The following is an 11,076-nucleotide window of genomic DNA, read 5'->3' on the forward strand; positions in this document are numbered from 1 at the left end:
ACGGACCCTGCAAAGGCGGAGGCCAGCTCTGCTCTCCCGTTTGGCTCCTGCCAGGGGTCGGGTCTTCTGGACAATGTTAGCTGCTGGGTGTTAAATCACCCTGTCTGCCCCCACAGTGCCTCTTTCTTCCTTCACTGTTTGGGTTTTGTTCATGGGATGGGGGCAGTTGGGCACCAGCGGTAACAGGTCGGGGCGGGCCATGCAGAAACTGCAGCACCGGGAAATAATTCTGGCACGAGAGCTCTGTGTCCTTTCTAAGGTGCCTTTCCCTGCACCGCCAATTCAGGCACCAGAAGAGCCAGGAGCTGCTGCAGAAAACAGAATTTGACAGCGGTCCTGCTAAAAAACGAGTGCCCATGGCTGCCCCTCACCGTGCTGCGTCCGGACCAGCCGCCCAGTATTTCCCTCCTTCAAAGCCTGAGGACATCCTTGTTCTTGGAGAAGTGGCTGAAGGAAATGGGAGGCATTTTGCCGAATCTTTTAAGTGAAAGACAGCAGGATTAAATTCCACTTCTGATATGATCCTCAACCCCACCTTCAAGGGAAGCGCAGCGTTGCCTCCAGCCCCGGCTAGTGCCTCCGTGCTGAATCACTTTGATCCCAAAGTAAATAAAGCTCTTTGAAAAAGGACAAATGTTTTCTCAGCTGCTCCTCTTCTCTTCAGAAGAGGGGCAGAGTGAGATCTTCGTATCTGCAGACATAAATATGTGCAGTCAACAGAGGCCTCTTAGCAAGGAGCTACCTTCACAAGGTAACTGGGTTTTGGGAAGTACATTGTGGATCCATGGGATGCTCCCGGACCCCGCCACCCTCCCCCCAGCTTTTCCTCCTCCTTCCCTTCGGTGCTTTACATTTTATGAGCTCCTAAATGGGCTGCTTTCAGTCACTGTAAATCAATCTTAGCACGCTGTGGGTTCAGGCTCCTGGGGTCCCTGAGGCTTTGTTTCTGCTCAGCCCCAGAGCTGTATTTGCCCCAGGAGGCAGCAAATCCGGGCAGCCCCTTGGCATGACAGGCAGGGCCGATCCCAAGGGCCAAGGTGCAGCAGTGGGGGCCAAGCTGCTTTCTGGCTGCAGCAGCCGCTCGGGGGGCTGCCATGCCCTTACCCATCGCCCAATGCTTATATGCTCCTTCTCCTCCAGCTCCAGTTCTGGAACTAGAGCTGGAGCCTAAAACCTTTCTGCAGGCTCCGATGGCCCTTAGGCCAAGACTTAGTGCATGTGTTAAGCTCAGGACTGGGCGCTGCAGACCCCAGCCCAGCTCTCCGCCACTCTGGAAACTGTTAGGAACTGGACTTGAGCATTCACTCACACAAGTCCAACTTCTTCCAACCTAAGAGGGCAAATTCTCAGCACCTCGAGTCCCCGTGCAGTGCAGATGCTCGCAGTCTGCCCACAGGGAGGAACAGGGACGATGTCGCCCATTAGTCCCTCTGGATGGACAGCAGCCTCCGTCCCTCCCGCCCCAGGGCCGAGTCCCCACTGGGCTGCGGGCACAACCTCTGGATCAAGCCCGCTCTTGCCGGATGCTCATGGCAGCTTGGGTAGGGCCTGGCTGGTTTTGGAGGCTGCCTGGAAAATGATGCCTAGTGGAGAGCATCTCCCTGAGCCTCCAGCCAGGCCCAAGCTGGTCCCTTCGGAGGCCGGGCTCTCCCGTCCAGCTTGGATCCAGCCTGCTGACAGCAATATTGCCGTGACTTTTTACCTCCTCGTACCCAGCCTTCACAGCACCAGACCATAATTATTTCACGGCAGCTCACTGTAGCAGGAATTAATGTGCTGAACAGAGACGTCCCACCCGGCTCCCCCACGCTGCTTCCGCGCTCCAACCAGCCACCGCCCCTACGGAAACCCTCCGGTCTGTGACTGGAACAGCGAAACAGCACGGCGCATTCCACTCTTTTTTTTATCAAACTGCTTCAGTTTAAGCAAAGCTGCTGTGCGCTTTTCCCAGTCTTCCCGCTGGGTGTGCTGCAGGGCTTGGGAACGCCGCCGCATCGTGATGGAGCTAGTTGCAGACTCCAGTAGGTTTAGTGCTTGCAATAACGCACAGCCCTGGCTTCGCTCTGCAAGTCCATCGCTCTCCTCAGCGACAAAGCGTTAGATTGAGTGTGTACGTATTTTTGGTAGCGCCGTTCTCCAGTTAAGCCATAAAAACCAAGGGCAGCGGCATTCAAAGCGGCTTTTCCCAGCTCTGAGTAAGCTCCTGTCAGCCACGACTCCCAGGCTTGCAGCATGCACCAGCCTGGCAAGTGCCAAGGGGAGGCAATGGGGTGCACCCAAACCCTTCAACAGGCAGGGGAGGCTCTGGACACAACGCTTTTGGGATGTTCACTCCCTTTCTAATGCCAGTCGTGCTTTCTCCTGTTCCACCCTGTATAAATGCATGTGGTGGAGCCCTAACAAAAGGGAATATATGCAATGGGGTCATTGCTGCTGCTCAGGACAGCACCCAGCTCTGCCGCAGCTCCAGGCGTTCTGGAAAGGGTTGCCCTCTCTGGGAGGAAAACCAACCTGCGGGGTCCAGCGGCTGTGGGGGTCTGATGCCTTTCCCCAGGAGCTCTGGCAGTAAACCGATGCTTAAGGCATCGAGAGGGAAAGCCTGGTAGCACAGGCAAAGGGATTTGTGCTGGCAGAAGCCTGCCAGGCTTAAGAAGTTGGGGTCTGGCCATCTCCTGGCTGAGGGACTGAGAGCAAAGTGATCAGCAGTGATTTAATTTTTCTTTTGAAGTGCCAAGGAGATCAAAAAAAAAGGCTGGGGTTTTTGTTTTAATCCTCTTCTTGGATCTCCAGAAAAACCCACGCTCAGTTCTGGTGGGAAACAGGAGCACAGTGTTCCCGTGGGAGCCCCCACGTGGCTCCTGGCTCAGGCCCCCACCGTAGCAGCGAAAAGGTGACACCCTGATGCCGAGAGGGCTTCAGGATCGACCTGCGGGTGGTTTACATTACCGGGACAGGGGCACGGAGCACTGGGAGGCCAAGGCTGCATTGCGAGGGACCGGCTCAGCCACTGCCCAACAGAAGCCGGGCGGGACGCGGCAAGGAATTACCTTGTGCTGCAGGACCCAGAGAATGGCTGCAGGGCCAGGGGCCAGCTCCAGGCTCCTGTTGGGCTAGAGAGGATGAAGGTACTGGGACTGTCCCCAGGCCTCCGAAGTGCGGACCAGTGCTCTTCTGTTGACCAAAGCCCAGTGCCGGTCCCGTTCCAGCAGGGGATGGGTAGGAAACACCTTGTCTTGCTCAAACATGGAGCTTAACGAAGTGCAAGCACGGGTCATGAGACAGGGCCAGAAGTGGAAATTTCAAACAAGAGGGGATCGATCTGCCCGGTGCTTTTTTTCGGAGTTAGTGGTTGGCGCAAGCAGAGATGGGTCAGTGCATCTCCCTGCGGTGGCAGAGGAGACAAGCTCCAGCGCTGCTCTCGGGCAGAGAAAAGCGATGAAGCTTCACCGAGCTAAAGCTCTGACATGTGCTTGTAAGGAAGCTGGAAGTTCCCTTCCAAACACATTTTATTTTTATTTTCCCCTGTGAGAGGGGAAGGGTTTTTTTTCCATCTGACCTTGCCTGGACAGGGGCTGCGTGTCGTGTGATTGAGCCGGGAGCATTGTGTTTCCCACAGGCTTGGCTTGGCCGTGCAATGCACTTCCAGGTCCTGGGTGACAGTGTCAAGTTCAACCGAGGATCTCTGGGCGTAGCTGTGCTGGGGGCTCGTCACCCCAGTGGGCCAAAATGTTTAGGGTTAAAGAGGTTACAGGCTTTTCAGGGGCGTATTTAAACCCCATCTGTCAAACTGCTTGCCTAGGAGGAATTCGTAGACTCTGACACCAGCACATGAAATCACTGTTTTCTTCATTCAGGAGCATGTGTTGTTTTCACGTTGCCCTAAGAGAATAACCTGTGGCAAGTTTATAAGAATTATAAGTACTAGATTTAAAAAAAAAACAGCAGTAAAGAAATTCAAGGAGCCATGCGTTGATGAGAGCCGCATCAAGAAGGCTCTTGGCGAAGCTGTCGGAATGCCCCGGGGGCCTGATCTTTTTAGAAAGCCAGCTCAGAGCCTTGAAACCTGCTTCAGGTTCAGCTTAACTGCGCACAAAACCCTCTTTGCACTTTGAAAGGAGAATAGGGAGGAAGAAAAGGCAGAGCTTTTTCTCAGGGTCTGAACAATGAGTTTGAAAATGAGGAACTTTGGTGCCACAGTTTTCCAGGAAGCCTCAGCGCTGCTCCCCGCCGCCTTGTTCCCTGTGTTGGTACAGAATGCGGATGCAAGTCGGATAAATTCAGGGCTTCACCAACTGTTTTCTTTCCATTTACAGGAGCAAAGGCAGCACAGGGACACAAGCGACACCTGCTGCGAGGCCGAGGCCGCTTGGGTTTCTCCAGCTGCTCCGGAGAAGGTGAACCCACTGCCGGTGTTTGGCAAAGGAGCGGTGCAATCAGGCCACGGTCAAAGCAGGAGGAGGCGATAAGCATTGCTCAGGTGCCCGCCCGCGAACCGCCCAGGCTGAGAGGGCTTTGCTGCTCCTTGCCTTTTCAATAAAGCCACTCTTTCTGTTGACTGAACGTAGGCCTGTGGCAAAGAAACTGAGAACGAAGGCAGCGCCAGGAGGTTGGGATAATCCTTCGCGGAGCGAGCTCCTCTGTGGACACAGGGGTGCTGAGGCTCAGGCTCCTGCAGGCTCAGCTCTCTAACCTTGACATTCCCCGCTGTACCAACTCACAGGCCACCCTCCTCTGCAAAACGCTCCATGCCCACTCCAATAGTTAAGATGCCATTTCCCCACTTCCAAGCCTTTCTCCCTCCTCCCGCCGATCCCCAGACATCTCCCACCGCCACCCGGCCCCTGCTGCCACAGCCTGGCCCTCCCCGGACCCCCGGCCGCTGCAGCAAGGCAGATGCAGCAAAAGCTTGGCTGGATTTTGCGTGTGCTGAGGGGGGGGCACAGCAGCTGCGTTTCCCAGTGCTAAGGGAGGTCTGGCCCTGGCCCCTGAGGCAGCTGCTGCCCTTTAGAAGAAGGGGATGAAACTGGGCAGTGGGCGTAATGGTGACCGGGCACAGGGAGCAGCCCCCCCAGCATGTGCATGGGGAAGTCTTGCTTGGAACACTCTGTGAACAAAACAGCTTAAAAAAGAAATGAAGGCAACTGCAAATGAGCAGTTTTCTCAGGCAGATAATTGGAAACACTGGGGGGAAAAAAACACGAGCTGGCTAGTTGCGGGGGGGTGTGGGGTGTCAGTTTTTGATGCTGGCAGAAGAACAGCAGCCAGGCGTTCAGTGCAAAGGAACGCGATAGTCCTAACCTTGGTACTTACATCCCTGGTTTCCTCTACCAGCTGAATAAATCAGACACACTCCGAGGTCCGTCACCAGTCACCTAAAAGGAAAATGTTTATTGGGGCGGTAAACAGCCAAGCCTGATGTCTCCCATCAGGTAGGGTTGGCCAAAAGACAAGAGGGAAAAGAAAAATGACGGAGCCATGGTGCTGTTGAGGCTGCAGAGGACCTCTGGGAGGGCTCCGAAATGCCTAAACATTGCAACTACAACTAAGCGCGGCGTAAATACTTGGCTGGGTCCGGCTGGAGGCTGGGGCCGGCTGAACGCATGGCAGCGTGCGCAATGCCGATTGCTGTTTGTGTTAGGAGCAAGCCTGGTACCGAGGCGGTTACTGCGGGGGGAGGAAGAAGGGTAACACCAGCCCCCGGGTCACCTGCAGCATGCTCGGCCGCTCCAGCCCTGGGCTGTACCTTGCAGGGACCGGCAAATGCAAGAAGAAAGAGGGAAGCCAGAGAACACGGAAACCCATCTGTGGGGAGCTCCCCAAGCTCTTGGTTATCAGCAGTTTCCCGGTCTTTGCCCGCCCGCCCCTGTAACCCCCTTCCCACCCACGCACATTCCTTTCCAGCAACGCTGCTTTATTTGGCTTACCATTATCTTTTTGTTAGACCCACTTAATTGGTGCATTTAACCCTTTATGTTCCTCAAGAGTCCCTCCGATATGTAACTGTTCACTGAAAAAGCAGCCACAGCCTTAACGATCACATTTCAAACAGCATCTAAATTGAGAAAGGTCTGGGCAGCGCCAGTGCTGGGCCCAGGCGCTGGCTCCGTTAACTCACATGCACTTCACAAAACACCCGGCGCGATGCAGCGGGCGGGGCTTTGTCAGCCATGAGACCGCCCGAGCCAAAATCTGTGTGCAGCCGGGGCATGTCCAGAAAGTCCCAACTTTACTTTTTCCTAAGCCCCTTTACGACAATGAAGCTGCACCCCCTGCAGCGACCTGCAGGGCTTTGGCTGCTTTGGATCCCCTCCGGGCTGCGCAAAGCGCGATGCGTTCAGTTCACCACGTATACCTGCTCTAGGATGCCATAGCTGGAGCTATCCAGAACCTAAGGAAGAAAATCCCAAGTGGGAGAGGAGCCAGCAAACCCCCTAACACCAATATAATTATGTCAGGAAGGAAAAAAATAATATTCCTTTGGCAATTTGGTTTTATCTGGGGAAGAGCTGCAAGCTTTACACACCCAAAAGATGCACCAACCTCAGAGCAACATCAGCCGCATCCATGCTGGGAACTTTGTCGGGATAAACCCCCCCAACTTTTAATAGCGTAGCCAAAGTCTGCCTTGACACTGCTGAAGGCAGCACGCAGCTTCGGTACGAACTGGAGGCTTTCTCCGCCACGGTGGGTGTTCCTGTTGGGCGCCTGGGGATGGGAGAGGGTTTTCTTTCACAGGTTTTACTTGACAAGAATTACTTCACTCCTGAAAAAGTGCGAGCTGGTAGAGCATCCTTCACTGCAGGTGCGGCATGGGGAGTAAAGCTGGGCCTGGTACCCGCACGTCGAGGCATCAGCAGACGTGCAAAAGGCTGGAGCAGTGGAAAGCAGGAGCCTGCCAGGGTCCGGCCACCAAGGCATCCCCTGCCAGCAGTCCCACTGGTCAGAGCTCAGCACCAGCTGCTAGCAGGAACCGTCGCACAGGTGTAACCTAAGGCTCTGCCTTATCCTCCAACCCATCTGTAACCTCTGGATGGAAGCAGTAAAGCCCCTCTAAACACAAGGGGTGGGAGGGAAATCAGGGAAAAAAAACCCCAAACGGTAAAATCTCCTGTACCACCACATGTTCTTAATCCAGAACGGGGAGGTTTTGCGACGCCACACTCCTGGGAGCCAGGCAGCGAGCAGGGCATCTCCTGCGAGGCTTTGGCAGCAAAGAGGCTCCGCAGCCTTTCCCTGCCGACGGCAGCGAGGCCCCGGCCTCTGTCAGTGCAAGCAGCACGTTTCCAATGCAGTAACACCAGGGGTTAAACTCCCAGCACGAACCGGGCCGTCGCAGTTCTAACACGTTAACATGTCCTACCAGGGGAAAAGCTGGAGTATTTTTAGCATGGCCCAAGTGTTTGTCTCTGCACTGTTCTGGCCTTTTTTGGAATTTTTAACTCTGGAAACAAATACAATACCCTTCGCAATAATGAAACACCACCTAGTTTCTTTTATTGTTTGCCACAAAGACGACTGTGAGCTGTACTTCCGAAGACATTAAAGGAGAAACATCAATCAGCCCCTTCTGACACAACTTTCGCCCTTCACCACACCAGACGGTTCACTTACTGTTTCCCTAATTCCTGCCCATGCCCCCCAGCCTTTCCTACCCACACGCTTAGCTCTGAGGAAACCCCAGCAGAGAACACATTCTTCTTTGTTATGAAATCCAGTCCCGAGTTGTTGCTTGAAGGCACTGCCCCTTGCTCTCTGGCTTGAAATGGCACGTGAGAGGGGTCAATGAAACACACATGCAAACCACATCCCATGCAGCTGCCCTCTCGCCCTGCCACTGGGTCTGATTGCTGAGAGGCAGCAGGGAGAATCATCAGACACCAGCACCTTTGGCTTTGCCACGGTAAAACCGCTCCACCATGCTGTGCTGGGGGCAGAGCCCAGCGAGTCAGGGTCAGGTATACAGGAGGAGATGAAATTTAAGCGCAAATGTAAGAAGAATCCAGGCAAGGCAAGTCTGAGGACTGAAAGGGGAGCCACACAGAGCAAAGGAGGGACTCTCCCCCTCTCCTGTTTTCTGTCCCATTTCAGATGACATCCCCCTCCTCCTCCCCTCTGCCTGGCACTAGCAGAAGCATGCAACACAGCCACAAGGAGCCGATGCCTGACAGGCCGTGCTGCACGCAGCAGCAACCAGCGCGCCTGGGGACTGGCAACGTCCAGGCCACACACACGAATCACCCAGGGAAACAAGGATCTTGAAAGGATGAATGGTGAGAGAGGCTCCCGCGGCTGCAAAAAGGAGTCTGTGGTTGCTCATCTGCTCCCAGCTGAAGGAAGAGGAGAACAAGCCTTTAGTGTGTCCCCGTTCTTCTCTTCCTTCTCCTCCTCCGAGACTGCCGTTACCACTGCTTCTGGAGTGGGGTGGGGAGAGATGGGGTAGGGGCGGCTGCACTTGGCGACTCGGATTCATCTCTCAGGCAGCAGGACGAAGAAGATAGCCTTGAGGAAGTGACCGAAGCTGCAAACAGCGGCCACAAGCCAGTGGGAGCGAAGGCTGGGGTCGGTATTCACCACACATTTTGTGATGTCCGCCTGGTGAGGAGGGAACAGAGACCATCAGAGGGATGCCCAGAGCCACACCAGCCACCGTTGCAGGCTCTCCCGGCCCCACAGCCCGCGGCACCGTGCCACCACTTTGCCATACCGCCAGCAGCCACAACCGCTCGCCCTGCTGCTTCCACATGCTGCGAGTTACTGAGGCAGGCTCAAGAGCTCTGCAGAATACAATACATTCACTCTGCATCCACAAGGCCAAGCATCCCCCTTTCAGCCGCTGGGGAAAGAAACGCGAGGGGAAGGCTGTGGACCATTTGCCATTTGGAACAGCTAAATAAAAGAAACTTTCTTCCCCTTTCCGAAAGAGCTGGGAAGCCTTGGCAGAATCAGCATTCCCATCCTTTTCTGTAAAGCGAGATGCTTCCCAGAGGTTGTCCTGTTTAATATCGGCTCGAGCTGCTTGCACTTTTTCTCTTGCCTTAATGTTTTATTTGGAACTCGTTCAAGCAAGCCAACCCCCAATTTAAACCTAAAGCAATGCAAGCTTTGTTTGTGGAAATATGTGTGCTGGCAGAGATGCCGCCCAGACGCGTGGGCCAGATTTAAAGATCGCTCGGGCAGCTGGTTTCAAGTATTAACAAGGATAGAAGCTGGCCTGCAATGAACAACAACAACCCAGCAAATTCACAAAGACAGGATCTCAGCTGACACTGGGAGGAGAAGATGGAAAATACCTGGAGGGTGAAGTGAACAGGACAGAGGTTGATAGAAAATTGCATCTTCTGGCGGGGGAAGCAAATGGCAGCTCTGCCAGCGACACAATTGAGTCTGTGGTTAAACTTCGGCCTAGCACAGGGAGACAGGGACTGCAGTCCTGTGCACACCAACAGCTTCAGAAACGGCTTTTGGGTGGCAAATGTGAACAAGAGTTGGGTCATGAAGAGGGTAAATACTGATCAGCCCTGAAAGCTTTTTCTTCACAAGCTTAGCTCCACAGCCTTCCAAGTTTGCTGTCCGACACAAGTCTCTTACTGACCAAGCAGAGGGCAGTCAGGCTCTCAATCCTAAGATGTTCCTCCTGTAAAATGGGGCGCGGGAGCTGCTGAATACTCTAATAACCTTTCCACCTGTGTTCAAGGCATGGGTGAGCCTTGCCTGACCAACCTTGGCAATAATTAGAATGAAATAAAAGGGTGACCCAGGGGACAAATTCCCATGGCTGGTCAGTGAGTCCAGCCGCGCTGACCGACTCCACCATCATCTAGAGAGCAAAGGTCTGCTGACAGCAGCCTCGACAGCCTCCTGTGCAGTCCCAGCAGCTCCCCCCTCATGAGGAGGTCCTAAAGGCTGGCACACTGAAGCACCCTGCTCCACTATTCTCCAGGGAGTGTTCGGAGACGCCGAGCCCATGAACAACGGATAAGGAGAGATTGCAGGAGGAATGAATACAAGCATGCGAGGATGGGAAGAAACAGGGTGACAGGAGGAAGCTGAATCAGCACACGGGGTGCTCTTGAGGCTGAACACCAAGGTGTGGGAATCACAGAATGGTTTGGGTTGGAAAAGCCCTTTAAGCTCACCCAGCCCAACCGTTCCCCTAACCCTGCCATCCCACCACTAAACCCTGTCCCTAATGCTGCTGCCTGTAGCCACAAAAGCACGAGCAAACAGCAAACAGCCAAGCTAGCACATCACAGAATCACGGCAATGTAGTACCGGTGGTTGTAGGTACTGTATCTGTATGGAGGAGGAAAGTAAAAGGGCTCTGCCAAAATGCTTTTGGTGGCAGCTTAGCAAACCCACCCTACCTGCATTTGAAAGAAGTCTGGACTGATTCAGCCCATCCGATTTTAGGGACCTTCACAGTCATGAGAAGTCATGACGTGCAGGCACCAGTCTGAGCATGTGTTCAGGTGTTAGGGTAGCTGATCAATAAGAAAGCTAAGCTCTGAGGGGCATTGGTGCCTCATGTGAAACAGCAGAAGGCCCAAATACGCACATGGGGTCAATGATAGCTGCAGAGGGTTAACTTCCAGCTGAGAAAGGAGGAAATCCTTAAAGCCGTGCTCTGCCCTACCAAGGGCAATGACCTTACTGCGGCTCATCAAGAGGAGCTGCAGTCAGAAGCACTGATAGATTTGTATGGTGCTTGCTTAGATAAACAGAATTGCTCAGCTGTTGAACAATTGCCCCAGCTATTGTTACTCATAAAGCACACTTGATAAGGCGCTGGAATTGAAAATTTCCAAGCTACTTAATAAAACAGGTCGTGGAGTCTTGTGAGGCACTGATAATCTGCTGCCATGGTCGTTTGATCTTTGCCTGTTAATTAATGAATAGTTAACATTAGTCACATGCTCTTCTTAGTAGCAAAGGCATGGATCAGCTGCTAAAAAACCATAATCTTTCTATTCTACTGCAAAGCCACTACTGAGGCTGCAAAGTCTCCCCAGGGAGAGACGATGCCTCAAAGGGTTAAACATTTCTTGTTTCTCCTAAGGGGTTTGGGTTGGGTTGGGT

The 11,076-nt window shown here is 53.7% G+C and overlaps 1 protein-coding gene across 1 annotated transcript in view; it reads right to left on the reverse strand.

Annotated features, from left to right (window-relative positions):
* Positions 1–5,912: 5,912 nt before the first annotated feature.
* Positions 5,913–11,076, reverse strand: part of BOK (BCL2 family apoptosis regulator BOK) — a 23,341-nt gene continuing 18,177 nt past the window's right edge. The window contains exon 4 of the mRNA XM_009644449.2: positions 5,913–8,592. Coding sequence (XP_009642744.1) covers positions 8,467–8,592 — 126 coding nt within the window. The 3' untranslated portion in view covers positions 5,913–8,466. The remainder of the gene's footprint in view (positions 8,593–11,076) is intronic.

Source organism: Egretta garzetta, unplaced genomic scaffold, assembly GCF_000687185.1.
Source record: "Egretta garzetta isolate BGI_Z169 unplaced genomic scaffold, ASM68718v1 scaffold448, whole genome shotgun sequence".
In the NCBI taxonomy this organism is placed as follows: domain Eukaryota; kingdom Metazoa; phylum Chordata; class Aves; order Pelecaniformes; family Ardeidae; genus Egretta; species Egretta garzetta.